This window comes from Delphinapterus leucas, chromosome 6 (assembly GCF_059928025.1).
Source record: "Delphinapterus leucas isolate spDelLeu-1000000601 "Yukka" chromosome 6, BTC_Dleu_Yukka2, whole genome shotgun sequence".
In the NCBI taxonomy this organism is placed as follows: Eukaryota; Metazoa; Chordata; class Mammalia; order Artiodactyla; family Monodontidae; genus Delphinapterus; species Delphinapterus leucas.
In genome coordinates this window covers 19,917,191-19,941,623 of record NC_143134.1, presented here as the reverse complement: position 1 = coordinate 19,941,623, position 24,433 = coordinate 19,917,191, and the positions used below count along the sequence as shown (strand labels likewise).

At 43.2% G+C, this 24,433-nt stretch overlaps 1 protein-coding gene across 6 annotated transcripts; it reads right to left on the bottom strand.

Annotated features, from left to right (window-relative positions):
- Nucleotides 1-610: 610 nt before the first annotated feature.
- Nucleotides 611-23,030, bottom strand: LOC149748855 (uncharacterized). 6 transcript variants are annotated; one of them, XR_016393500.1, is made up of 4 exons: nt 22,296-23,030; nt 19,642-19,683; nt 15,579-15,724; nt 6,364-12,607 (listed from the first exon to the last, which is right to left on the bottom strand). XR_016393500.1 is itself a non-coding variant. In XM_089912791.1 (4 exons), the coding sequence occupies exons 1-4, from the start codon at nt 22,629-22,631 to the stop codon at nt 12,536-12,538; spliced, it is 312 nt and encodes a 103-aa protein (XP_089768917.1). In that variant the 5' UTR covers nt 22,632-23,030; the 3' UTR covers nt 6,364-12,535. The 6 variants fall into 6 exon arrangements, 2 of the variants coding, with proteins under 2 accessions (XP_089768917.1, XP_089768916.1); XM_089912791.1 differs by having other exon boundaries at nt 22,580-23,030; XM_089912790.1 differs by lacking the exon at nt 22,296-23,030 and adding an exon at nt 20,592-22,285.
- Nucleotides 23,031-24,433: the final 1,403 nt, after the last annotated feature.

Sequence of the window (24,433 nt, the reverse complement as noted above, 5' to 3'; positions counted from 1 at the left end):
CCATGTGGTGAACAACCCTTGGCAAAGTTTTTGATGAAAAAAAGAACAGATATTGTATGATTCCACCTATATGAGGTCCCTAGAATAGACAAATTCACAGAGACAGAAAGTAGATTAGAGGTTATTAAGAGCTGGGGGCAGGGAAAAGAGGGAACTGTTGTTTAATGTGTAGAGAGCTTCTGTTTGGGGTAATGAAAAAGGTTTGGAATTATATTGCAGTGACGTTGCACAACATTGCAGATGTCCTCAATGCCACTTAATTGTGCCCTTAAAGATGGTTAAAATGGTAAAATTTTATGTTCTGTATTTTTTACCACAATTTTTAAAAAATCTTGCCAAAAAAAAAAAAGCGTTTTGTTTATACATAAACTGGGTTAGATCCCAGCTCAGATAAAATAATAAATGGTCTTTCACTTACATGGATGTCCCAAGGGACATCTGAAAGTCATGCCACACAGTTCTTTGTTATTCAGGACTGTTCCACACTTTGCAGGGTGTCTGCCATCACTGGCAACCCCACTAAATGCCATTTTTGTTGCAATAAAAATGCTCCCACCACATCACAATAGCCCCTCTGTGGTCCCAATAGAACCACTGAGATGCGGGGAGTAAGAGCCAGGTAGGCTGTCTGGGTTGGAGTTCAGCCAGCGCCTGCGGTCCTCGTGGGCACTAGAACGATCGCATGGAAGCCAGTAGAAATCCAGGTGTTTGATGCACCAACCTGGAGCGTGGGGAGCGAGGGGAAGAAGGATGCGTGCAAGGTCTGCTCCCGGTTCTGCGCGCGGGCTCCTCGTTGCCTGGGCAGCAAGACGTTTTCAGCTCCTTCCCAGGCCGGGGAGCGAAAGCGCCTGGAAAGAGTCGAGGTCCCGCGCGGGGTCCGGCGGGTCTGACTCAGCCATCCACGGATGATGCAGCAGCGCTGCTGACTGTAACCACGCCGATGACAGCTACTATTTATTGAATAATTAACAAGTTCAAGACTAGATTTTTCATGTCGTTTTAACAACCTCTTTATTACAGGCGAGAAAAACAAGCTCAAGCTGTGTGGCAAGAAGCTAGGGAAGTCAAGGGCCATTGGAACGAGGCTGGGGCGCTGTCGCAGAGACCCAAATCTGCTCGTTCTGAGTCTCCCCGGGCAGACCACCAAAAGCGGTTGCTGCCAAACTCCATCTCCCCACCCTGCCGTTGGCTCGGACTTCGGCCACGCAGAGGGCCCCCGACTTTTCCGCCGGGCGGAGGACCACATCGCCAGAGCCCTCTTCTCCCGGATTTCTCCCACCGCGGGAGCTGAGTGACGGAGGGAGGCTGAGCCCACCCTCCTCCCACGATGCGTGATGCCATCTCAAGGGTGTAAAGACTTGGGAAGCGGCGCTTTCTCCCAAGATGCTTGGAGACCCTAGAGCCGGGATGATTGTGGTTGATTGACAGCTGCTTACGGAGCCGACTTCTTTCCCGGACTCGAAGCTGGCGTGTTTGCCTGCGGAGGCTCCGCCCCTAGATCTACTTTGGGATCTGGGGCAGAGAGGCAGGACTGAATGGCCCTATTGTTACCCCTACCACCCCTTTACAGGGAGCGTGAAGAGCCCTCTGATGTCAGTTCCTCCCCCACGGAGGAACTGATGTGAACCCTTAACTTCAACCTTCTCCCTGCCGCCCCCACCCCCACCCCAGCGCTTACTGGGTGGGGCTCGCCTGTCAGTGAGCACTGGTGGCCACAGTTTTCTGTCTGTGCACAAGACCTTTGCGTGCAGGGCCAGTCTTCCGTGCCCTTTCTTGTTTGTTTGTTTTTGCGGTACGCGGGCCTCTCACTGTTGTGGCCTCTCCCGTTGCGGAGCACAGGCTCCGGACGCGCAGGCTCAGCGGCCATGGCTCACGGGCCCAGCCGCTCCGCAGCATGTGGGATCTTCCCGGACCAGGGCCGAACCCGCGTCCCCTGCATCGGCAGGCGGACTCTCAACCACTGCGCCACCAGGGAAGCCCTTCCGTGCCCTTTTAACCCTAGCCCATGCTCCACTGTAATTAATAAAATCATATATATATATATAATAATTATTAGATATAATACTCTAATAATTAATTGTATCTAATTATTAGATATAATTATTATATCTACGTACCTAATGATTACCTTTGTAATCATTAGGTACGTAGATATAATAATTATATTATAATATCTATAACTTATATAGATATAAATAATATCTATAACATAGATATTAATAATTATAATAATTAGGGCAAATGCCTTTTTTTTTCTTTACACTTTCACTCACCTCATTTGATCTTCACAACAGACCTTTGTAAGAGATGTTATTGTTATTCCCATTCTACAGATGAGGAAGTGTGAGGCCCAAGTCACGTGCCTGGAATATGGCAGAACCAGGTCTTGAATCCAGGTCCTCTCACCCCAAACCCCAGTGCCCTCAACAAGGGGTTCATGCACCTGCTGGTAAGTCCTCTGAGTGAGTCTCTAGAAAAGTCATTCTTCTTGAGAGCACAGTGTCCAAAGTTCTTCAGCAGGTCCTTTAAAAAGTAGCAAGACTTGTTCTTTCTTTCAAACTATTGAAATAACTTCACACCCATGAACCAGTTTGAGGCTCCAGAAGACTCACAGTGCAGGAGTTATGCTCCCTGTTGCACTGAGGGAGCAGCAGAGGGGACCATCTTTATCCATGGGCCAGTGATATCGTGACTATAATAGGCAATATAGATATTTGGCCTTTGACCCATTCCCGATGCAAGCCCTTAAGGTGCCTTTTGTTATGCTAATGAGGTGACTTTTGGAAAGCCCTCTGTAAGGGGTGAGGGCTGGTTGCCTGTGGAGCCAACCATGTGACTAGAGGGTTGGAACTTTCAGCCCTACCCTGTGATTTCCAGGGAGAGGAGAGGGGCTGGAGGTTGAGTCAGCTACCAATGACCAATGATTCAATCAATCATGCCTATGTAATGAAGCCTCCACAAAACCCCAAAAAGGACAGAGTTCAGAGAGCATACAGGTTGGAGAACATGTGGAGATGCTGGGAGAATGGCCTCAGAGGGGTCATGGAAGCTCCACGCCCTTTCCCCCATTTCTTGTCCTATGCATCTCCTCCATCTGGCTCTTGCTGAGTGATACGTTTTCATAATAAACCAGTGATCTAGTGAGTCAACAGGTTTCCCAAGTTCTGTGAGCCGTTCTAGCAAATTAATCAAACCCAAGGAGGAGGTCACAGGAACCTCTGATATATACTGGGACAGTCAAAGCACAGGTGACTGCCTGGACTTGTGACTGGTGTCTGAAGTCCAAGACTGGACTGGGTCTGGTCTTATGTAAAGAGGAGGTGAACAGGCAGAAGGGGAAAGCGTCTTTTTGATGAAAGGTCTGTGAGACCCAGGGCAAAGCAGTGTCACTTCCTGGTCCAGATGTGAAAAGGACAGCCGGGCACATTGGCAGAGCTTGCCATGTCCATGAAAATGGCCCAGATGCAGCCTTCTTATGTGGGTGGAACAGCTGGGGCAGAAGCAAAGCACCACCCTCTCATGGCCTGCAGGCTGAGGACTTCCACACACAGGCAAGAGCAGAACAGAAGCAGGTCTGGTCCTCAGCACGTGTGAGACCCTTGCAAGGGACTCTGAGAACTGATTGGCAGGCTCCAAGCAGAGGCTTGAAGTCGTCCAGTTCCGCATGTGGGCCAGAATGCCAAAGACCATGGACATCACTGTTAATGGACCCTTGTCTGTACCCACAGGCCTGACAGGCTGGGAAAAAGTCAAGGGGTTTAGATATTTTTTCTTTTGGATTATTTTCCTAGGAGAGCTTTCTAGAGACTGGGTTAAAGGGCACCAAAGCTTTTTTCCCTGTGGAATTCCCAGAACTGGTTCCCAGGCCCAGCTACCATATTCTTCTTTTCCGCCCTGCCCCAGTCCCAGGGACTCAATGACTTTCATTTTCTCTTAATGCTGCCCCTCTTCTCTACCCCATGGGGTTGCTTCTCACCCAAGACCTCCCCACCCCTGCCCCACACACACACAGCTTCCTCCTTTCTCACTGCCTCTGAAGACAAACTCCTGGGTCCATCTCCTTTTCTGGTATCTAACACAAGAATACAATAAGGAAACAACTGAGACATTTAAACGAGACAAAAGGGTATACATTTTGGAAGTCTCATTTCCTCACTTATAATTCCTGATTCTTTCTTGAGATAATTACTGGATATCTATTTAAGACATCAGATCCTCTTAACCTGGGGTCCACGCTGAAGATTCAGGGGTCGTCTAAGTCAGCCAAGGTCTGCCCAGGAAAGTGAAACCACACCAGTTATTTTAACAGAGAGAATGTAATGTAAGGAATTGATTAATCAGAGCCTGGAGGACTGGAAGACACTAGGTAGCTCAGAAATAATAACTGTAGGAAACAGCTCCCCACCTGGGGTTGGGGGAACTAGAAGCTTGGAGACGGTTTCCACGGAGCTGGGACCCAGACCCCTGAGGAGAGGTGTGATAGGTTAAATTGTGTCCCCTCAAAAAATATATATTGGAGGGCTTCCCTGGTGGCGCAGTGGTTGAGAGTCCGCCTGCCGTCGCAGGGGACACGGGTTTGTGCCCCAGTCTGGGAAGATCCCACATGCCGCGGAGCGGCTGGGCCCGTGAGCCATGGCCGCTGAGCCTGCGCATCCAGAGCCTGTGCTCCGCAACGGGAGAGGCCACAACAGTGAGAGGCCCTCGTACCGCAAAAAAAAAAAAAAAAAAAAAATATATATATATATATATATATATATATATAGGAGACCTAACCCCCAGGACCTCTGAATGTGACCTTATTTGGAAAGTGGGTCCTTACAGAGGTAATCAAGTTAAAAGGAGGTCATTAGAATGGGTCCTAATCTAGTATGACGATACCCTTATAGAAAGAAGAGATGAGGACACAGAGATACGTGGAGGGAAGACAATGTGAAGACACAATGAGAAGACGGCACGCACGTGACTGGAGCCATGATGTATCTATGAGTTGAGGAACACCGAGATTGCAGGCAGCGCCAGAAGCCAGAAGAGGTAGGGAACCTTCTCCTCTGGAGCTGTCAGAGGGAGCTCAGCTCTGCCCACCCCTTCATCTCAGACTTCCAGCCTCCAGAACCTGACACAATCCATCTCTGTTGTTTTAAGCTATCCAGTGTTTGACAGTTTGTTTGGGTAGCCAAGAGGATGCTACCCAGCGGGTGGTGTCTCATGAGGACACCAGGAGGCTGGTTCTGAGAGCGTGGAAACAACTGGAAACTGGAACCAACCACTGCTAGAATCACCTTCCGCTACTAGGATGGAACACTATCGTTGGCAGGACGCTGGCAGACACGGTGAGCGAAACGGAAGAACTTCTCTCCCTTCCACCCTTCCAGCGCCCCCCTCCCTTACCGGTTTGCTCCTTAGCCAATGCCCGTGTGGTAGGGGCCAGCTCTTAGGGGAGCAACTTGGTGTGCTATGTCCCAGCAGACAGACGAGCGCGTAATACCAGCCTGGGGCGTGAGAGGTTGGGTGGGAAAAAATATATATCACAGCTTTATTCTCATCATCCTCTCTCTGAGATCTAGCATTTCCTTCCCTTATGAATATGGGCCAAAAATAAATGGATAAAACCACAGTTGTATTCAGTAGACCCTGTAGCTCTGTCACTAATACTTTCATTGCACATCAGAATCACTGCAGATATTTCAAATGATCATGTATGCCCATCATCACTGCTTGAAAATTATAGTAGGTGTCAGACTTGCTGTCAGGTCTAGTAATTTAATGTGCTAATGAAGAAGCAAATATATTACTAACGATTTTGTTTTTAAATGTTTTCGTAACTTTAGTATACGTATTGTATTTTATGCATTAAAAATCTTATTTGGGAGAAAATATACAAAGACTTCACCAGACTGGCAAATGGCACACACACACAAAATGTATAAAACATTCAGAAGAAGGAGGGGGAATTCCCTGGTGGTTCAGTGGTTAGGACTCTGTGCTTTCACTGCTGTGGGCGCAGGTTCAATCCCTGGTCGGGGAACTAAGATCCTGCAAGCCACATGTCACAGCCAAAAAGAAAGAGGAAGGAGGAATGAATAAGTGGAGCCCAGATGATTTTTAGGGCAGTGAAACTATTCCGTGTGATACTATAATAGTGGTTACATGACATTATATATTTCTCCAAACCTACAGAATGTACAACCCCAAGAATAAACCCTAATGTAAACTATAGACTTTGGCTGACAATGATGTATCCATGTAGGGTCATCAGTTATAACAGATATACCACATGGTGGGGATGTTGGTAATGGGGGAAGCTGTGCATATGTGAGAGCAGAAGGTATATGGGACCTCTCTGTACCTTCCTCTTAATTTTGCTGTGAACCTAACACTAAAAAATAAAGCGTATTTTTAAAAAAAGTAATGTACGTGTAACATGAACTGATCCTCTCTTCTTTATTCCAGAAAGTGGGACTCATCCAATAGTGACACAAATACTGGTTGAATGGGTAGGGGATGGGATTCTCTTTTTTTTTAATTTATTTTTTAGTGAAGTATAGTTGAATTATAATATTATGTTAATTACTGCTGTACAGCAAAATGACTCATTTATACATGTATATACATTGTTTTTCATATTCTTTTCCATTATGGTTTATCACAGGATATTAAATATAGTTCCTGGTGCTATACAGTAGGACCTTGTTGTTTATCCATCCTATATATTCCAGTTTGCATCTGCTAACCCCAAACTCCCATTCCTACCCTCTCTCATGCCCCTCCCCCTTGGCCACCACCAGTCTATTCTCTATGTCTCTGATTCTGTTTGTTTCATAGATAGGTTCATTTGTGTCATATTTTATATTCCACATATAAGTGATATCATATGGTATTTGTCTTTGTCTTGGATGGAATTTTTTTAAATAAAATTTTTTATTTTATTTTTGGCTATGTTGGGTCTTCATTGCTGCGTGTGGGCTTTGTCTAGTTGTGGCGAGCGGGGGCTACTCTTCGTTGTGGTGCATGGGCTTCTCATTGCGGTGGCTTCTGTTGTTGCAGACCACGGGCTCTAGGCATGCAGGCTTCAGTAGTTGTGGCATGGGCTCAGTAGTTGTGGCTCACGGGTTCTAGAGTGCAGGCTCAGTAGTTGTGGTGCACAGGCTTAGTTGCTCTACGGCATGTGGGATCTTCCTGGGCATGTGGGATCTTCCTGGACTAAGATTTGAACCCGTGTCCCCTGCATTGGCAGGCGGATTCTTAACCACTGCTCCACCAGGGAAGTCCTCACCAAGAACTTTATTTTTTTTTATTTATTTATTTTGGCTGCATTGGGTCTTCGTTGCTGCGCACAGGCTTTCTCTAGTTGCAGTGAGGGGGGGCTACTCTTCATTGCGGTGTGCGGGCTTCTCATTGCGGTGGCCTCTCTTGTTGTGGAGCACGGGCTCTAGGCTCCCCAGTTTCAGTAGTTGTGGCACGTGGGCTCAGTAGTTGTGGCTCGTGGGCTCTAGGGCGCAGGCTCAGTAGTTGTGGTGCACAGGCTTAGTTGCTCCACGGCGTGTGGGATCTTCCCGGATCAGGGCTCAAACCCACGCCCCCTGCATTGGCAAGCGGATTCTTAACCACTGCACCACCAGGGAAGCCCTTGGATGGGATTCTTATTCCAACACAAGCTTGAAAGAAGGGGTGATTGGGAGCAGTGTTCTGACTCCAGCCTTCTTGAGTGTGAGTTGGAGCACACGATTGCTTCTTTCCTGGGCCTCCATTGGTAGAGAAGGAGGCTTACCTTTCCCATCCTCCCAGGACTCAGTATGGGTCACTGCACACAGGCAGGGCCAGCTTCAGGGACGTCCACAAAGGGCTCCTCGCCCAGACCAACCCTGCACTTAGTCTGAAGCTCTGGTGGTGCCGTCTTAAAGTTCTAAATAATTTTGAGCAAGGGCCCTTCCATGTTCATCTGGCACCAAGCCCCAGAAATTGTGAAGACAGTCGTGCTCCCAGGAAATGTGCAGGCTGGGCTCTAGAGTTCCAAATATTTAGGGTATGACAGAGACTGTACTTTCAACCCTCATGTGAATTAGTAATTCACTTCTGCTCTTTAATAAAAGCCAAGCCTTCCCTATCGGCTTCTCCCAATAATTCAAATAATGGTTTATTTTTCTACCCAAGGAAAGAAGAAACAGGTGAAGGAACTAGGCTTTTATACTGTTCAAATATTCTTGGTCTCTTGACATCTTTGAGGACTCCTAATTGAGAAATGGATAAAGTGTTTTTAAAAACAACATTAGACATCACTCCCACATGTATGGCAGATCAGAAATTTGAGACTTCTATACAACCCACAAGTTGTGCGGGGTTTGCTTGGCTTTTATTTTTAATTTTTTTTATTTTTTGCCAAGCCACGCAGCATGTGGGATCTGAGATCCCCAACCAGGGATGGAACCTGTGGCCCCTGCAGTGGAAGGGCAGAGTCCTAACCACTGGACCGCAAGGGAATTCCTGCTTGGCTTTTATTACTTTTTTTTTTTTTTTTTTTACATTTCTGATTGGAGGTGCTATCAAAATTTCAGAAAAAAAACATTCCAGATATTGATGGTTCTGTCCCTGAGTGTGTGGTTCAAAGTCCTCAAATTTGCACTGTTCTCGGGAAGACCAGCCCTCAAGCCTGCAGCAGCCTGGGAAGCTCAGTGCTTTCTTCCTGCATCCGGACTGGGGTGAAAGAACAGTGGGGAGATATATCAGAGCCAAGGTTGTAGCAATTAACCCTAGATATCAGAATTTTAGGAGCCTTAGAAAAAACAGCCTTTGCATCATTCCACTGGTTACTTCAACACCTAATGTGTCGCCAGCTGAGGGATAAAATAGCCAAGGGGCAGCACTTTACTCCTTCTACGTCAGGGACTGTCTATAACTGAGCTGTCAGACGTGGAAGTTGGGCGGAGTCATCCAGGATATCAATGGGGCACTGCGGGCTGCTCAGGCTGGATTCTGAGGCTGTGAGTTTTTTCTAACTGCCTGGATTCCAATGCTCCTCACTTATCACTCAAAAGGAGATTTGGGGGAACATACAGAGTGCATAAGCCCACAAGTTCTGGAACTAAATTCTCTAGCTATCCTAGCGGTGTGATCCTGATTTAAGCACACTGCTTTAGTCCTCTTGATGGCACAAGGTGGGTAATAAAGATACTTACTTCTCCAGGGTTGCTGTAAGGATTAAGTGAACTAACCAATGTAAAACACTTAGAACAGGTCCGGCATGCAGTAAGTGCTCTATAGATGGTAGCTTGAAAATAAGCCTGCGGTTTACCCCCATCTCTCTAGGTGCCCAGGAAATACAAGCTATGCTCTCTCTCTTTTAGGAATGTGGTATTTAAATTGTGCTTCTTGGGTCCTCGCAGGTTCCTGTGAAGGGTATCCATATCCATGGTGGCCATGGGAGATGACGGTGGAGGATGGTGAGCAGGTAGCCCTTTGCCCCACTTAAGACAGGAATCTTTATTTATCTAATGTCTATAGACAGAGTCCCCGACTTAACAATTTTTCGCACTTAATGATGCTGCAGAAGCAATACGCACTCAGTAGAAACCATACTTAAGATTTTGAATTTTCAGCTCTTCCTGGCTAGGGATGTGTGGCATCATAATTTTCTTTTCTTTCTTTTTTTTTAAAATTATTATTTATTTATGGCTGTGTTGGGTCTTCGTTTCTGTACGAGGGCTTTCTCTAGTTGTGGCAAGCGGGGGCCACTCTTCATTGCGGTGCACAGGCCTCTCACTATCGCGGCCTCTCTTGTTGCAGAGCACAGGCTCCAGATGCACAGGCTCAGTAATTGTGGCTCACGGGCCCAGTTGCTCCGCCGCATGTGGGATCCTCCCAGACCAGGGCTCGAACCCGTGTCCCCTGCATTGGCAGGCAGATTCTCAACCACTGCGCCACCAGGGAAGCCCTCTTTCTTTTTTTTTTAAACATCTTTATTGGAGTATAATTGTGTTAGTTTCTGCTGTATAACAAAGTGAATCAGCTATATATACACATATGTCCCCATATCTCCTTCCTCTTGCGTCTCCCTCCCACCCTCCCTATCCCACTCCTCTGTGTGGTCGCAAAGCACCGAGCTTATCTCCCTGTGCTATGCGGCTGCTTCCCACTAGCTATCTACTTTACATTTGGTAGTGTATATATGACCATGCCACTCTCTCACTTCGTCGCAGCTTACCCTTCTCCCTCCCCATGTCCTCAAGTCCATTCTCTACGTTTGTATCTTTATTCCTGTCCTGCCCCTATGTTCTTCAGAACCTTTTTTTTTTTTTTAGATTCCATATATATGTGTTAGCATATGGTATTTGTTTTTCTCTTTCTGACTTACTTCACCCTGAATGACAATCTCTAGGTCCATCCACCTCACTACAAATAACTCAGTTTCATTTATTTTCATGGCTGAGTAATATTCCATTGTATATATGCAGCACCATACTTTTCTGTGATGCTGGGCAGCCAGCAAGCCACAGCTTTTAGTCAGCCATGCGATCATGAGGGTAAACGACTGATACACTTACAACCATCCTATTTTTCACTCTCAGTGCAGTATTCAATAAATTACATGAGATAGTCAACACTTTATTATAAAATAGGCTTTGTGTTAGGTGGTTTTGCCAAACTGTAGGCTAAGGTAAGTGTTCTGAGCATGTTTAAGGTAGGCTGGGCTAAGCTAGGATGTCTAGTAAGTTAGGTGTATTAAATGCATTTTTGACCTACTATATTTTCAACTTACCATGTGTTTATCAGGATGTAACCATGTTGTAAGTCAAGGAGGATATGTATGTTGGGTTCTGAGGTAAGATTTCATTGGAAGAAAACATCCCAAGCAAGGCTCTAAAGAGTTTGAAAACCACTGCTCCTGGAAACTGCTATGTAAACGGAGACCCAGGGATGCACCCAGGAAACAAGTAAGCAGCTCTGCACAGCAATGTGATTTAGGTTCCCTATTAGTCAGGGTCACAGGAGGAACAGGTGACCCACACTCCAATGGGTTATTAGCGAGAGTATAACGAGGGCACTCTTGGTATATGGAAGCCAGAGAGAGATGATCCATTACCCGAAGCCAGTACCACTCAGAGACTTGAAGAGGGAAGGAGAAGAAATATCTGGATTCTAGAGAGGTACATGCATGGAGTGGGTGCCTGACAGCAGCTATCACCTTTGTAAAGGGATGCAGCCAATCTGTGGGAACCTGTGAGAGATGGAGGCAGGAGAAAGGATACTCTGACCACACTCTCTTCTCATCCTTCAGTCCCCTGCAGGGGCCTCCCAATTGCCAAACCCAACCAGAAGCCAAAGGGCAAGGGAGTCTATCTGTATTCTGGTATAGCCACAGTGGTGTGCTGGTCAATAAACATTTAACAACAAGCTCTGAACTCGTGTGTGTGTGTGTGTGTGTGTGTGTGTGTGTGTGTGTGTGTGCTTATTGGTAGTGTTTGATGATTTCCATGGTGTAAATACTCCTGCCATGGTCACCAAACATGGAGCTAGGAACAGATGCACATGATCAGCTTTTGAGGCTCCAGCACGCCACTGAAGGAGACCACGTGGGTCAACTGCCTCCCCACCCCCGGCCATAGCGCGCGGTAGAGAGTGGATCTAAAAGGGAGATTGGGATTGACATATATACACTGATATGTATAAAATGGATAACTAATAAGAACCTGCTGTATACAAAAATAAATAAAATAAAATTCAAAGAAAAAGAAACTATATGATAAAAAATAAATAAATAAAAGGGCAAACAAAAGACATCCTGGGCCAGTGCTGCTGTCCATGCTGCAGATGCCAACATCAGGCCAGGGGTTCTGACATTTGGGAGCAAGGGTACCAGTGCCTCCTTCTTCACCATCAACATGACTGCCATTTGCAATGCTAATAAAGAGTGATTAAGTCCAATAAGCATTCGGCAGGTCAGGAATGTAGGTGACAGAAGGAATGAAACAGGAAGAGAGAGAGAGATGTGAATTCCATTCTAGGCTGGGGAATGTCTGCATTCCTCACAGATAACCACGTTGTATTATAAAGACACAACACAGGTGGGGTAGGAAGTTGTACTTCTCCAGCTTCAATTAAATTCATCTGATAGCTCAACAGCATCCTATGACTGGCTGGGGCTGGGTCCTGTAGAGGGAGGAGGGGTGACACACTAGAAATGGGAGTCCCGGGGTGGAGCCATAATACACCATCTGGCATGAGCTCCAAATCTTAGAGGTCATAGTATCATCCTGTTGTTTGCTGGCATGGGAGTGGCTGCAGAGCCATTAAACCGACTGTTTTGAAGCTGTGTGGGCCCGTCCTGGCTGAGCCATTGCTGGAGGGGGTGGGATTCTGTTATGCTTAGGACCAGCTATCTGGGTTCCAGTGCTATTCTTCTGTATGAGGAAGGCATAGCCCCAATTCTCCGGGTAACAACATGAAATAGGAGATCAGTTACCACCTACCACAAATGGTCTGTCCTGCCGCCCCCATTATCCACGCCAATGCCTCACGTTCTCCTTCCAAGAGCGCAGCATCACAAACTTACCAAGTAAAACTGCAGGTATTGAGGCTGGCCTAAACAGAGAGCCAGGTCCAAAAGATGACCCTGTGACAAAAGAAATGGCACAAAATGAAATCCTCCCTTCATGTCCCGCACCAGCCTCTATATCAACTGTCTTTATTTCGTCCTCAGAATAAGGTACTGCTAAACCAGTAATGTAAACTTATGTTGACAGGATCCTACCATGAGATTTGAGAGGAGTATTCTAATAGCATCCATTCTGATTGTTTATGGGAAACTAAGGGTACTGGGCAGACCTCCCGCCTTTAATGGGCCATTGAAGGGACTACAAGCTCCACGGTATCTATGAAAATATCCTGAGACATAAAAGATGGAGAGCACAGTACTCCAAGATGCAGAGGAAGAGCAGACTCTGGAGCATTATATAATACAGAGACAGGAGAAAATGCTAGAAAACAGACTGTAAAACAAGATTTTAGCAAAAACGAAGAGGAATTGAGATGTCAGTGGATCTGGCTAAAAGGTAGAGAAATAGAAAAGGAAATTGATGGGGAGGGAAAAATGAAAAGTTAAATATTCAATTTAAAAGATTAAATCTGCATTAGAATCAGGAAAGAGCAGGCAAAAAGTGAAGAAAACATAACCCAAATATAAATAATGTTTGCATAAGAGAGTAGGTTCTAAAAGTTAAAAAAAAGCAGAAAATTTGTAACTCTGGTGATGGATGTTAACTACACTTATTATGGCGATCATTTCACAATATATTTAAATATAGAATCATTATGTTGTACACCTGTAACTAATACGTTGTGGGTTGATTATATCTCAATCTTAAAATAAGAATCATTTTGCTAAGCTCTATGATAACATAAAAGAAAAGGATGACAAAATGAAAACTAGCAGATATAAAGACTAAACAAGAGAGACCCACTATATGGGCGATTATTATGTCTTATCTCTGAAAAAGAATCAGGAACTGCGGCAACAAAAGCAGAATGCTAGATATTATACAATAAAAGAGTTTTTTTCCTTTGAAAGATATTGCATGGTATAGTGACTAAAACCTCAGATCCTGGAGTGAAGTAGACCTAAGTTCCTATCTCAGTTCTGTTGTTGGACCTCTTATGAGTCCTTGAACCTCAGTTTCATCATCTGTAAATTGGGAGGGGTAACAGCTATCTCGTCATAGGGTTGTCATAATGTCATACATACAGAGCACTTAGCAGTGTATCTGGCAAAAGTATCAACATTTCAAAGGGGCTCACTGAGTACCAAGCAAAGTTAATGACAAAAAACCCACCTATAGGTACATGTGATAGAATTGGTAAATATCAAGATGACAGAATAAAGAACTTATAAAGCATTTGAGGAAGAGGGAAATGTAACCTAAAAGCAAAGCAAGCCCATCTACTTCAAACTTTTCCCATAAAACCACCTTAAATGATAAAGAACATGTGCCAACTATTACAGTTTTGAGGGAATAAGGTAGTTAATCAAGATTATGGACTCAGTCAAGTCCTGTATCAAAAACAACCAAGACACATTGTCTCAGCTATTCAAGGACTCAGAAAGTGTATCTTCTCTATAGATCTTTCTTAAGTCAGGTACCAAAAGGCTTTTTACAGAAACCAACACACACAGCAAATAAAGAACTCAACAGGGTTAATTTGTGCTGTGAAAGGATGGCTAGTGAACATTAAAACCTGTTCTGTGTTGAATAAAGCCTAATAATTATTGAAAATGTGATTATAAGATAGAATGCAAATATCAAAAAAATAATTAATTATAACCTCAATGCAATTCCAGATTATACCAACAAAGACAGGTAGGAGTGAAAGTAGATGGAAGTAAAAGCATGGTGAGTTTTTCATCTTACTTAGGAGGGAATCAATAAGTACCGTTTCATTCTTGTCATTGGTGATAATAGAATTATGAGTGAAGGATATTTTTAGATATATAGGAAGTAGGCACCAGTACTATATTAAAATACCATTTGTAGGGGACTTCCCTAGTGGCGCAGTGGTTAAGAATCCGTCTGCCAATTCAGGGGACACAGGTTCGAGCCCTGGTCTGGGAAGATCCCACATGCCATGAGGCAACTAAGCCCACGAGCCACAACTACTGAGCCTGCGTGCCACAACTATTGAAGCCTGCATGCGTAGAGCCCATGCTCCACGACAAGAGAAGCCACCGCAGTGAGAAGCCCGTGCACCACAATGAAGAGTAGCCCCTGCTCGCCGCAACTAGAGAAAGGCCCCGTGCAGCAACGAAGACCCAACACAGCCAAAAAGTTAAAAAAAAAAAAAAATACCATCTGTATTAGAGTAGGCTAACTACTAAAACAAAGAATCCTTCAATCTGGGAATTCCCTGGTGGTCCAATGGTTAGGACTTGCTGCTTTCACTGCCGTGGCCTGGGTTCAATCCCTGGCCGGGGAACTAAGATCCACATATTGGGGCCAAAAAAAAAAAAGAAAAAAATCCCTCAATCTTAGTGATATATCAGAGTAAAATGTATTTCTTGCTTATGGCTCCAGTGCAGGCAGCGGGGAGGGAGTAGGGAAGGGTTCTTCTCACAAAGCCCCACCTAGATGCAAGGAAAGTGAGTAATATCGCTTAGCTGTGTGCTCAAGAAAAAGAGAGCATGTGGATTCTGCTTGGCGCCAGCACTCTGGTCATCAAAATAATTGCGCTTCCTTCTTCCTTCACAGAGAAGGCACACCTTGTCTAGTATCAATACTGTATTAGTCAGGCTTCAGTCAAGAAAACAGAAACTAGTATCTCAAATGAGGAATGCAATACAGGGAACTGGGTGCTTACAGAATGGTTGGAAGATCTAAGCAAGCAGAGGTCAGGGAAAACTGGTTGAGTGTTGGGAAATTCTATGCAGAAGTTGTAGGAAGTTGCCATTCAATCAACTCAGCTCCCTGAAGCACCAAAGCAAGCACCATGTGAGATCTCACTGTGAAGCTGCTGCAGCCCTCGTGTGACACAGAAACCAGGACGCCACCATCTGCCCATGTGTCTGTCTATCCTGCTGGAGGAGAAAGACGTACCTTCTTCTCTTCCACCGTCTTAATCTCACACGGGTACTTCTCACTGGCAGAACCTAAACTGGAAGCCTGATGGTAAGGGATTCTGAGAAGCAAGTGTTCAGAAGGGAGTGAAGATGATGATGAGCTGAAGCACATCTTCCAAATCACTGAAGGAAAACCACAGAAAACATAGTACAGTCAATTCTCATTATATACAATAGTTATAGTCTATAAAGCCCCCCTGAGCACTGAATTACCAAATGCTGAGCCATTGCTCCTACGGGAAATACAGGGTTATGTTCCTTTGAGTTTCTGGACACAACATTTTCATCAACTGGTCAATACACAACTTTATTTTCTATGTTTTCTGTTTAAAGACACTTTACAAGCACACCTAGGAGATATTGTATGTTCGATTCCAGACCACCGTAATAAAGCAATTAACTTAATAAGGCAAGTCACATGAATTTTTGGGTTTCTCAGTGCATATAAAAGATATGGATACACTCCCCTGTTGTCTATTAGGTGTACAATAGCATAATCTCTAAAAAACCATGTACCCACCTTGATTGAAAAAATTAGTTTTATTGCTAAAAAATGCTAACTATCAACCAAGCCTTCAACAATATATATTAAATACAGGCATACCTCATTTTATTTTGCTTCACTTTATTGCACTTTGCAGATACTTCAACAAGTTATAGTAGTAACATCAAAGATCACTGATTACAGACCCTCATAACAATTATAATTATAATGAAAAAGTTTGAAATATTTCAAGAATTACCAAAATGTGACATAGAGACACAAAGCGAACAAATGCTGTTGGAAAAATGGTGCCAGTAGACCTGCTCCACTGTGCAAGGTTGCCACAAACCTTCACTTTGTAAAATAAACATGGTATCTGCAAAGTGCAATAAAGTGAAGCATAATAAAATGAGGTATTTAATATATACTGTTGATTCACTAACATTGAACTTACAGTCAACAGCACTATATATAGCTCATGCCTGAACAAAGCTTATCTACTGCACATATTTTCTCCAAAAGACACATCGCAGCTTTCTTGTGCTTAGAAGAGCTTCAGCAATAGGCTTGGGGACCATTTGAATGATGAAATCACCAACAAAAGGCACACAAATGCAAAAACTTGATGGCACTAATAGACCACACAAAGGATGCTTGTTACAATCAGAGCTGAACCAAGAAGGCAGAGCATTCCCTGGATTGACCTCAGCAAGGAACATGTATTTCGAGCAACTGAAATTCTCCACTGCTTTGCACGTGTCTGTATACGATTGCAAAAATGCCATGTGTGTAGATTTTGAGGTTACAAATAAATTCCAGTTAATGGGTAAATTCACAAATACAGAATCCTCAAATAATGTGGATCAACTATACATATAACAGAAGACAGAAAGTAAAGGAAATAAAGCACTAAAATAGAAAACAAAAAATAAATACACATTTAAAGAACTCAGAGTAATCCAAGGCAAACGAAAATGACAGAGGCAGCATTGGTCATCTATCTAATTGCTGCAACAGATTAGAATGTTGGTAAGCGTATAAATGGCTACTAGCTTTCTTGAGAGAGATTTCCTTGTAAATATCAAAAGCCTTAAAATGTTCAGACTCTGACATAGCATTGCAAACTAGAAATTTTAGCCTACGTTAATAGGACTAGATGTACACCAAAATTTAAATACAAGAATAGTTATCTCAACAAAATTTATAATAGCAAAAGAAAAAGTATAAATAACCTAAATGTCCTATAATAGAAGTCTAGCTAACTAAATTATGGTACCTCTATAAAATAAAATATTATGCAGCCTTCAATCATAATGTTATGAAATGATATTAAATGCATGGGAAGGTGCTCATCATAAAAGCCCACAAAAAATTAGAAAATACTGTATAGAGTTTGATTCCATTTTTATATCTAAAAGGGGAAAAAGAGAAACTTATGTAATTATTTAAACAATTGTAAAGGTAAACTTCTTAACAAAATCTTAGCAAATAAAGATGGAATACAAGTATATGTAAAGAATTAAACGTTCTAATGTAAATATCAACTTTTTTTTTTTTTTTTTTTGCGGTACGCAGGCCTCTCACTGCTGTGGCCTCTCCCGTTGCGGAGCACAGGCTCTGGACGCGCAGGCTCAGCGGCCACGGCTCACGGGCCCAGTCGCTCCGCAGCATGTGGGATCTTCCCGGACTGGGGCACGAACCCGTGTCCCCTGCATCGGCAGGCGGACTCTCAACCACTGCGCCACCACGGAAGCTCAGTAAATATCAACTTTTAATATGAAACTGACTCTGTCAGAGTCAGGGAAAAGACAAAGATACTACTATTATTTATGTTGTCACCAATGAAATAAGACAAAGAAAAAAAGGAATTGGGACATCATTATTGAAGGAAATAAATATCATTACTTGCATGTGATTTATTTGTGGACCTAGAAAACCCAATTAATTCAATAAAGGTATTTTAGAAATAGACAGTTAAGTTGGATATCTGGTAAAAATAAATACAATAAATACATGAGAAGCTTTTCAACATCATTGGCCACTAAGGAAACACAAACTAAAACCACAATAATATACGAATCCATACCTATTAGAATGGCTAAAATTTAAACCACACTGAAGATTGGCAAAGGTTATGGTAGAACTGGAGCTCTCATTTACCACTAGTGGGAATGTAAAATGACATGATCATTTTGAAAATTGTTTGGAAAACTGTTGGACAGTTTGCTAAAAAAGTTAAACACATCCCTCCCACAGGACCCAGCCATTCCATTTGTAGATATTTACTCAGGAGAAAAGAAATCACATGTCCACACAAAGACTTGTACGTAAATATTCATAGCACCTTTATGTGTAATTGCCAAAAACTGAGAACAATAAGCAAATTTCCACCAGCAGGTAAATGGATAAACAGACTGTGGTCTATCCACATGATAGAATACTAGATAGCAATAAGAAGAAATGAACTATTGATACACAAAACAACATGGATGGATTTCCAAATAATTATGCTGAGCAGACAAGCAAGAAAGGGTACATACTGTAGGATTCCATTAATTTAAAATTCTAGAAAATGCAAACTATAGTGCCAGAAAGCAGATGAGTGGTTGCCTTGGGCCAGTGGAAGACAAAGGGACATATAAGGAAGCTTTTGGGGGTGATAATTGTGGAGATGTTTTTATAAATGTATACTTATGTCAAAACTCATCTAAGCATCACTTTTTTTTTTCTTTTGGCCGTGCAACTTGCGGGATCTTAGTTCCCCGACCAGGGATTGAACTTGGGCCCTAGGCAGTGAATGCGTGGAGTCCTAACCATTGGACCACCAGTGAATTCCCATGTATCACTTTCAATACATGCAATTCATTGTGTATCAATTATGCCTCAATAAAGCTGAAAAAATATAAAAAAATAAAAAAATAAATACAGTAACCCATATACACTGCTTTTACACAGTAGGAATAACCAGCTAGAGAATACAATGGGAAAATGTCTCATTCAACATTCCAACACAAAATATGAAATAACCTATAATAAATGTAACAAGCAGTGTGGTGGGCAGTGTATGAAAAAAAACTGTCTTTATCATGGTTGGAATCTTTGAACATCTTTGGAAAAAAGCAGATCTGAATAAGTGAGGAGACACAGTATGTTCCCGTTTTGTTGTAGCAGATGCCATGATGTACCATCCAGGTTTCCCACTTAGGGAACAAGGCACTTATTCCCTGAGCTGCTGAGAGCATGGGCTACTGATGGCTCTTAGCTGTGCTGTTCTCCAGGAATTTCCCTCAACTGAAGAAAGCCACCTGCTCTCCCGGGGTAGTTCTCATCTAATGACTGGTCAGTGGTGAGGTAGGAAGTTTTACAAAGGCCTGGTCCACTGGTCTCAGTATGGGACAACTACGAAGTTCCATCCTCGCTCCAGAGCTCCCCTGGGGTCAGCGGAGGCCTTTGTCATGACTTCATTACAGTTCAACCCCCTCCTCTGCCCAATCCCACTTCTTTCATGCCCAATAGGTACTGACCCTCAGAATACTCCCTAATAAACATACTGCACCTGCATCTCCTTCTCCAAGTTCATCTTCCCAGGAAACGTGACCTACAACAAAAGGTGAGTGTATCACTTATACCCAAAGTATACATTTAATATAATTTCTCATCAGAATGACAGGGGAATAATTTTACTAAGTGAAAATAGCTGCAAAATTTTGGAGGGATAAAAGGAACAGCAAAGTTGGACTTGAAACACCAGAAATTAAATTCTATTATAGAGCTATAGTAATTTAAACGATGTATGAATGGTAAATAGTAGAAAAGAGTCCATGAAACAGAAAATACCAAATGCAATATAAGCAACCTTCAGAATGACATTATCCTTCTATAATTCTCTGTGTCCTTGACTTCTTGAAGCCTGTTTCTTCCCTAAAAATATTCCATTCCTTAGAACCCTTTTTAGGTTCTATATGGACACCAGAGGTAGTACTAGCATTCTCTTAATTCTCTAATAATGTTACCAGGATATTATGTTTACCTCCTTAGAACCAAATCCCTTTTCTTGAAGTTCAGGCCATTTTATTAGTCCTCCTTTCACCCTTCTCATTAGTAATTACTAAAGTGAGTATCATGCTTCTACATTCCTTGGGCACTTTGACCCCTGGTTGTCTTCCTCTCCACCTTAGTGCCTGCCATCACCTTAAATGAATTCAATATACACATGGGCAGCACATCTAACACCCTAGCCTCTTAATCCCTTAACCTCAATGGCAATAAACTGCCAACTCCCTTTCCCATCTGCAATCTACTCCCATTGCCAGTGGTGGCCCTTGTCATCATGAGGAACGGTTCTGCCTCTAAAACCTTAAACTCTAACTCTTCGGTCTACACCCACCATCTCCTCGCCTTCCTGCTTTCCACTACCTCTCTTCTTCTAGGTCTACTCTTTTATTCTACAGAGGTCCCAGGAGAGTCTCTGGAACCCTGCAGTTAGATACAGTCTCTCAAGCTCACCTGAAACTTGTTCCTTTCCTTTTGAACTTGAACCCATCATTTTCAGCTCCGGTCCCTTTGTCCTTTCACCACATCCACCCATCAGATCCCCAATCCTGGGCCAATGCTGTAACCTGACTACAGACCATTGCTGAAGAAAGTGGCATTTCCATGGAAACGGGCTCCATGATTAATGATGGATGGTGTTTCCATTCTCAGGTGTACTCTCGGGGCAGCTGGAAAATGCTTTCCTTTTACTCATCCTGCTTCTTCTCTCTCTCCAGTTTCTCTTTGTAGCTGTCTCAGGTCATTCTCCTTACCTGTCCTTATACCTTATTAATAACTCTTTCTAGAGACACTTTCTTCCTGTAGCTTCCCAGACCTCACACTCCCCAGGTTTTCCTCCTAACTATTAATTTCTCATCACTCACCATCATGAGCTCATTTTCCTCACTTGTCCCTTAATTCCCAGTGTTCCCAATGCTCGTCATTCTTTGTGCCCTGTTGTCAACCACAGACAAGACTTTACCATTTATTGAAAATGCCATAACCCATTACTCTAGCCCAGACCTCCCTCCTGAGCTCCAGAATCCTATTTTTGACTTTGTATTGTACGTAACCACCTGGATTTTCTAGAGTCCTCTTAGACTCAGCATGTCAAAAATGAAATGATTATCATCTCCCTGTCCCAAGCCTATTTCTCCTTCTATATTTCTTCTCCGGGATACATAGAAAGGAAATTTTTGCCCCCCTTTTTTTTTTTTCATTTACCTCCTACTTTTCCATCCACCCCACTCAAAGCGGAAGAGCTGTAAAACAGATTGATCTCAATCCAAGACATAGACTGAGCCACGTTTACTGGTGGCCTGAAATTACTATAAATTAAAAGTCTGTGTATTCTTCCCCTCTCTTGCTTTTCTACCTCACTTGTGCCTACGGCTGGATGGGCAAGTTGACTTGGCCAGCTTTCTCCCACATCTACATTGGGACTCCAATATTTGGATTCAGAAGAGGAGGAGAGAGACCCTCATCTACATGCTCCATCCCCAACACTGGTTCCAACAGGAACGAGTTTGCTGCTGCTGCTTCCTTGGCAACTTCAATAGTGAGACAGAAAGGGGTGTTTGCCCGGACTGATCTCTAACACTAATTTCCAGCACTAGGTAGCGGACCTATCAAGATCCCAATCACCCTACCCAGTAGCTCGAGGTTATCCTCAATTTCCCTCATCCTCCCCTCCGTCATCCAATCAATCATTACACTCTATTATGTTATCGTATTTACTTGATTGAGTCCATGGCTTTTCCTCACCATCAATGTCCTGTTTAGGCATTTATCACCCTGCATCTAGACTGTTTTTATCCTCTCTGGGGTCTCCCAGGCTTCACCCTCAACTCCTTCCAACTCATCCTCTGCAATACTGTCAAAGGAACTTACCTAAAAGACAAATTTCTCAACTTACTTCTCTGCTAAGGCATCTCCCCCTCAGGATGAAACCCAAACTTGTTGGGTGGGCCTAGAAGGCCCACCATGGTCAAACCATTCCTCTCCTCACTCCCTGCGTTCCAGCCACATAACGATCTTCTACGCCTTCATGAGTCTGCATATACTGCTCCCTCCACCTAGAAGGCCCTCCCCACATTCACCTTATTCTTTCCAGACCTCCTTCCCCAGGTGGCATAGATTACTCCTGCCTAAAAAACCTTCATTGTCCTTTATACATACCCAAGGCCCCTGAATGGAAACTATCTCAACATCAGAATCCCCTGCTAGACTGTCAACTCCTCGTGTTCAGGCAGATGTGAAGGAAGTATTCATCATGACATCACCACGCCTACAGCACAGCGTGTGGCACAAAACAGATATTGGACAAACATGAGTCATAGCTGCTCTACAGGATGGTTTTAAGGAACAAACAAGATAATAGTGTGAGATGCATAAGATGGCTCCTGGTGTACAAAGGGCACTCAGACAGTTCTGTTTCCTTCTTGTCTCTCTTTCCTCCTTACCTTTTCCCCTTTCTCCTCCCCTGCTTTCTCTCCTCTTGATTCTCATCTCCATCTCCCTGTCGTCCTCATGCTTTTGAAAACAGCAACAGTGGGAAATAAATCAAATTTACTTGGACCCAACCATCGCCAGCTTCAAGGTGCTCCAACTCCCAACCTATGACTCAGCCAAGGCTCACCTCGCTGTTGCTCCACCTTAATAAATAGTTGACGTTTAGCTCACCTGACAAGGAAAGTCGGCCAGAAACAAACAGAATGTACTCATTGGGCTGTGTCCTTGAATCTTCCTAGTGAGGAACCACTGAGAGCCTAAGTGCCTCACCAACTCCATCCTCAATAAAGTCCTGACCATGACAAATAATGGTCATTGAAATCTAGATGCTACTTAACATTGTACCAATGACACATATAGGGAGTTTCAAATTATTCTAGTGATTCAGAAAAGAAGATGGGCTAGAAAGAGAGAAATCACCAGTTTACAGATTTCAGCCAGATCAAAGCCTTCGCCATGATTTTCTTGATGCTTATGAAAGAACATGATGTAACAGCATAGCCCTGAAGATCCTATCCTTATATAGAAATGAGGATGACATTGAAGGCTTAACAAGGAAGATAGAAGAGGTAGTAAAGATAGTTCCTGTGAGAGGTGAACTAGTAGAGCAGGGCAGGAAAGAAATTAAGGAAACAGAGGGAAAGGAAGAGACCTCCTTGCTGTCCTACCCAGCTCCCTCCTATTTTCTAAACTAGAAATAAAACTGATAACAGCTATGCAATTCTATTAATATAAGGAGTACCCTCTAATTCCCATTTTACATATTTGAAAACTGAGGCTCAGAGAGATTAATCAACATGTACAATGTCACACAGGTAGACATGAGTCACATCAAGATTCCAAGCCAGGTCCATCCAACTCCAAAGCCTATGTCATTTCTAATCCTCCAGGCTGTCTCACATAAAGAATACTAAACACATATGAAATTAATCTACCAAGGTGAATGAGGTTTATCTAACTTTATTGGTCATAATGTGGCAGAGAAATATTTTAGAACCTCCAAAACCACAGTTATAGAGACTGGAAGTCCAAGGTCAAGGTGTCAGCAAGGTTAGTTCCTTCTGAGGGCCATGAAGGAAGGATCTGTTTCAGACCTCTTTCCTTGGCTTGTACATGGTCATTTTCTCCCTGTGTCTTCACATCGTCTTCCCTATGTACCGTGTCTGTGTCCAAATTTCCTCTTCCTGTGAGGACACCAGTCACATTGGACCTCATTTTAACTTAATTGCCTCCTTAAGGACCCTATCTCCAAATTCATTCACATTCTGAAGTCCCAGGAATTAGGATTTCAACATATGAATTTTGTTGGTGGGGGGGCGGTGGTGGTGGTGTGATGAATTGGAAGATTGGGATTGACATGTATACACTAATATGTATAAAATGGATAACGAATAAGAACCTGCTGCATAAAAAAGTAAATAAAATAAAATTCAAAAAAAATAAATTTTTAAAAAATATATGAATTTGGGGAGGACACAATTCAGCCCATAACAAGTATCAAGAGGAATGATGAGGCATTACGTGAGCAATTTACTCTCAGATGGTTCAGGGGAAACAAGTTTTCTGTACAGTATTTCCAACTTTTCTGTAAACTTGTTTTTGTTTAAAACAAAGGGAAAAAATGTACCTGAAGGTTGTTCTTATATTCTTTCTATAATATTCTAACACAAAATGAAGGCAAGAGAGTGATCATGTTTTATAAAGATCCTAATAAAAAAATGTTAATTTTACCCCTGACATGATAACCTTCAGTTATTTTGAAAACGTGCTTCAGTGGAATACTTCATGCCTTGGAGATACCGGAT